We start from the raw sequence: 3,214 nt of genomic DNA, 5'->3' as shown, positions 1-3,214 counted from the left end.
CTTAAATTACCAGTAGAAAGCTTGCAGAAGAATATGTTTTAAGATATATCCAAATCATATTCTATTTGTGTCTTTAACATTTTTAGTGAAGTTCTAAAATTCATGAAATTATAGTACAAAAAAAATTTCTGAAAAAAATTTTTCTCGACAGAAAAAAAAATTTCACACTATTATTAAAACATAATTTAATTCGTCTGGTTTTTGTCGTAGCAAAAAATTAAAAGTACATGTAAGTTTCCTTTAAGGGTACTTAACAAAAACAAAAATTTGATGAATGGATTGTTATATATTTGTTGGGTGATTTTGATTTAAAAACATAAAAAAAAATCCCTAAAATATATGAAATTGAGGTTTTACTTGGTTTTGACTTTGTTCAATTATTTTTTTACAAAGTTCTGCAAAATTTTTTTAACCTTATGACACCATCTTATAAATTTCCCATACAAAAAGAAAAATTATTCAGGTTACCAATAAAATTAAATTAGGGGGGAAATAGCTAAATTGAAAAAAAATTGTGCTATTTATCATTAAAACTAAAACAAAACACGATTCTTGAGAAATTATGGTTAAAATTTGTTCGTGATGTTGTTTTGACTAAAAGAATACTTTGGGCAGATGCAAAGTGCAACTTCTAAATGGGCATTGCACCATATATTGATAGCAAAAAATATATTATTTTTGACAAACTTTCATAAATTGGGGAAAAATTTAAACTCATATTAAAAAAAAAAAATTTTAAATTTTAGAATCCCTAGGTCTCATTTCCCGGGGTAGCCGTAGACCGGTGGTAATCAGTGGTAATCCGTGGTTTTAAACCCCAACATCGGTCAAATGGTCTAGTAGTCCTTAAAGTATCAGTCACATTATTCAGCATGGGTAACATGGGCAACCAATTCTTTTTATGATAAAAATGGCGTGATTGCCGGCCAGACTTACAAAGGCCAAGCGATGCATTGCTAATCAAAAACCGATGTTTCAGGATAATCACGAATTTTACATCGCTCTTACATTTGTGAACATCTTTTGTAATCGGTCACTACGGGCCAATTTTTGGGTCGAACATCCCGATATGGCCTTATCTGCTAACACCACTAACCACCCGAAGACCTCAGATTAAAAATTGGACGATGCTCGGCCATACATCGGCTGATCCTTAAAACACGTGATAATGATGAGTTGCCGATGAGGAGCGATGTAGGCATCGTTGCTCGCTGAATATTAACCCCAATTATTTCCACCATGACCCCACCGATTCCCAAAAAGGCCGTCACCGTCCGATCACAGGGTGCCCGGCCCGGAAAAACGTTTTCACCAAAAAAGCATCGGTTTCTATCCACCCCCATCCCTTAAAGGACTGATACTTCGAAAGACCAGCCCCTCTTATCAAATGAAGTAAATAATTATTTCATTTTTCCCAGCGACCTTATTCATAATACCATAGTTTATCTTTATTACATATACCTAGTGCACCTTCTATTTTACGTTTTCATAGAACACATAGTGATACTTTTGTTTTCCTATAGCAAAACATGGATACTGTCATTCATTCCATATACTAAACAGTACCCTTATTAATCCCAACTCCTCTTATACCACGGAATAAGATTTAATTAAACTTTCACAGACTCTTGTTTACATAATGCCATCGACACTTTCTTTTTTACTCCTGATCGGACACTTATTTCGGATCTCCCAGTGCAAACATGGACTTTGCCATTATAATAATATTGGAGGCGGCGGTATTATTTAGTGAGCCCAGTGCTCATACATGTTCATGTAGACAGGAACTGTTGTTTAAGCAATGCATACATGAAATATATGTGTGTGCTGTTTAGATATCTGTCATAGAAGGATGGATTACTTATTGGTCAATTATTTAAATGAGCATGTAATTAATTTTGTACTCTATATTAATACATGTTCCAATTTTGCAGATATGGACAATTTTCAAGTTTCCAAGGTTTAGTGTCTGCATAGGAACATTCTGTAAACAAACGGTAAAATATTTTGCAAACGTTTTGTCCCTGAAAATTTTAAAAATTGCATTTTTATCAGCTTCAGATAGCTTGCAAATGGTCTACTTAACCGAATGATGGCTTATCCTTCATAGACATAACTATCAAAAAAAAAATCTTTTTAGGCGGTCGTGGTCCTCAAACAATGTGCTCACGGGTATTGTTTTTCTTGCTTGGAGAAACTTTTGGAACAGAAGACAGAAGTTGGACCGTCGAATTTAGCATCAGTTAAATGCCATCGGTACTTTTGCAAAATAATGGTACCAACAACATCAATAAATCGATTTTTTGCAAAACTGAAGGACAAATGTTTCCGAGTAAGTATAACCTGTGCTTTTATTACTAGTTATGTAGAAGTAAATGTATCTTTTATTTTATAAATATTTGACATACCTTTTAGAAATAAGGTATCATTTGAAAATATCTAACAGGCTATAACTTCGGGAGCTAGTCAAAAAATAAAAAAAGAAAAACTCTCGGACATAACAATGCTAATTGTTTTATTTTTCACCATAACCTTAATTTCTATTTTTATACAGACTGCAGTAGTGCTAGAAATAAGCCCAGTTGAGTGCAGCAAGTGTGAGGTTTATGACAGAAAAAACGTTTCAAAGGTTAGAAACTATTATTTTATGCGAATAATCATACGTGTGACCACAACACTATGTTCTTTTAAACATGTATTCTGGTATAGGGAACTTACATTTTACATTTTTTAAAATATTTTTCAAGGCAAGATTTCGAAATAGGTTTTGCTCCAACGAACATTCCTTCTGCATTGACTGCATAGTTTCTCCATCTCACAAAGTTCCAGTACCACTCAATGCCTCAAAAATGAGATTGCGGATGATGAACAAGTTACTTGTCAATTTAATAGTGGATGCAAGAACACAACACCTGTCCGATGCTTTTATACAATTATAGATGTTGTAAAATATTCTAAAGCACTGGTACAGTATTTAATTTTATAACAATGCATTTTTCTGTATAAAATCAGTCTCATCTATCTATCATCTATTTCTTAATAATTTTTTTTTTTAATTTTGTATTAGAAAAACTATGACTCTTTAGTTTTTGAAGCTTACCCAATTACATGTATTGTCATTGTAAATTCGACAAAATTTACAAAGTTTCCACATTTTATGAAATAAAATGCAGGATAAATACCCCAAAGAATTAATAACGTCTTACTATCAGGT

The 3,214-nt window shown here is 32.6% G+C and overlaps 1 protein-coding gene across 1 annotated transcript; it reads left to right on the top strand.

The window, feature by feature from the left end:
- The first annotated feature begins 1,703 nt into the window (after positions 1-1,703).
- LOC134250061 (uncharacterized) lies at positions 1,704-2,939 on the top strand. Its single transcript, XM_062732414.1, has 5 exons — positions 1,704-1,739; positions 1,935-1,997; positions 2,141-2,332; positions 2,555-2,629; positions 2,748-2,939. The coding sequence occupies exons 1-5, from the start codon at positions 1,704-1,706 to the stop codon at positions 2,937-2,939; spliced, it is 558 nt and encodes a 185-aa protein (XP_062588398.1).
- Positions 2,940-3,214: the final 275 nt, after the last annotated feature.

The sequence above is a fragment of the Saccostrea cucullata genome, unplaced genomic scaffold (assembly GCF_032062105.1).
Source record: "Saccostrea cucullata isolate Sc308-1 unplaced genomic scaffold, CSIRO_AGI_Scuc_v1 ctg17154, whole genome shotgun sequence".
Lineage (NCBI taxonomy): Eukaryota > Metazoa > Mollusca > Bivalvia > Ostreida > Ostreidae > Saccostrea > Saccostrea cuccullata.
This window is presented reverse-complemented; position numbering and strand designations above follow the sequence as displayed.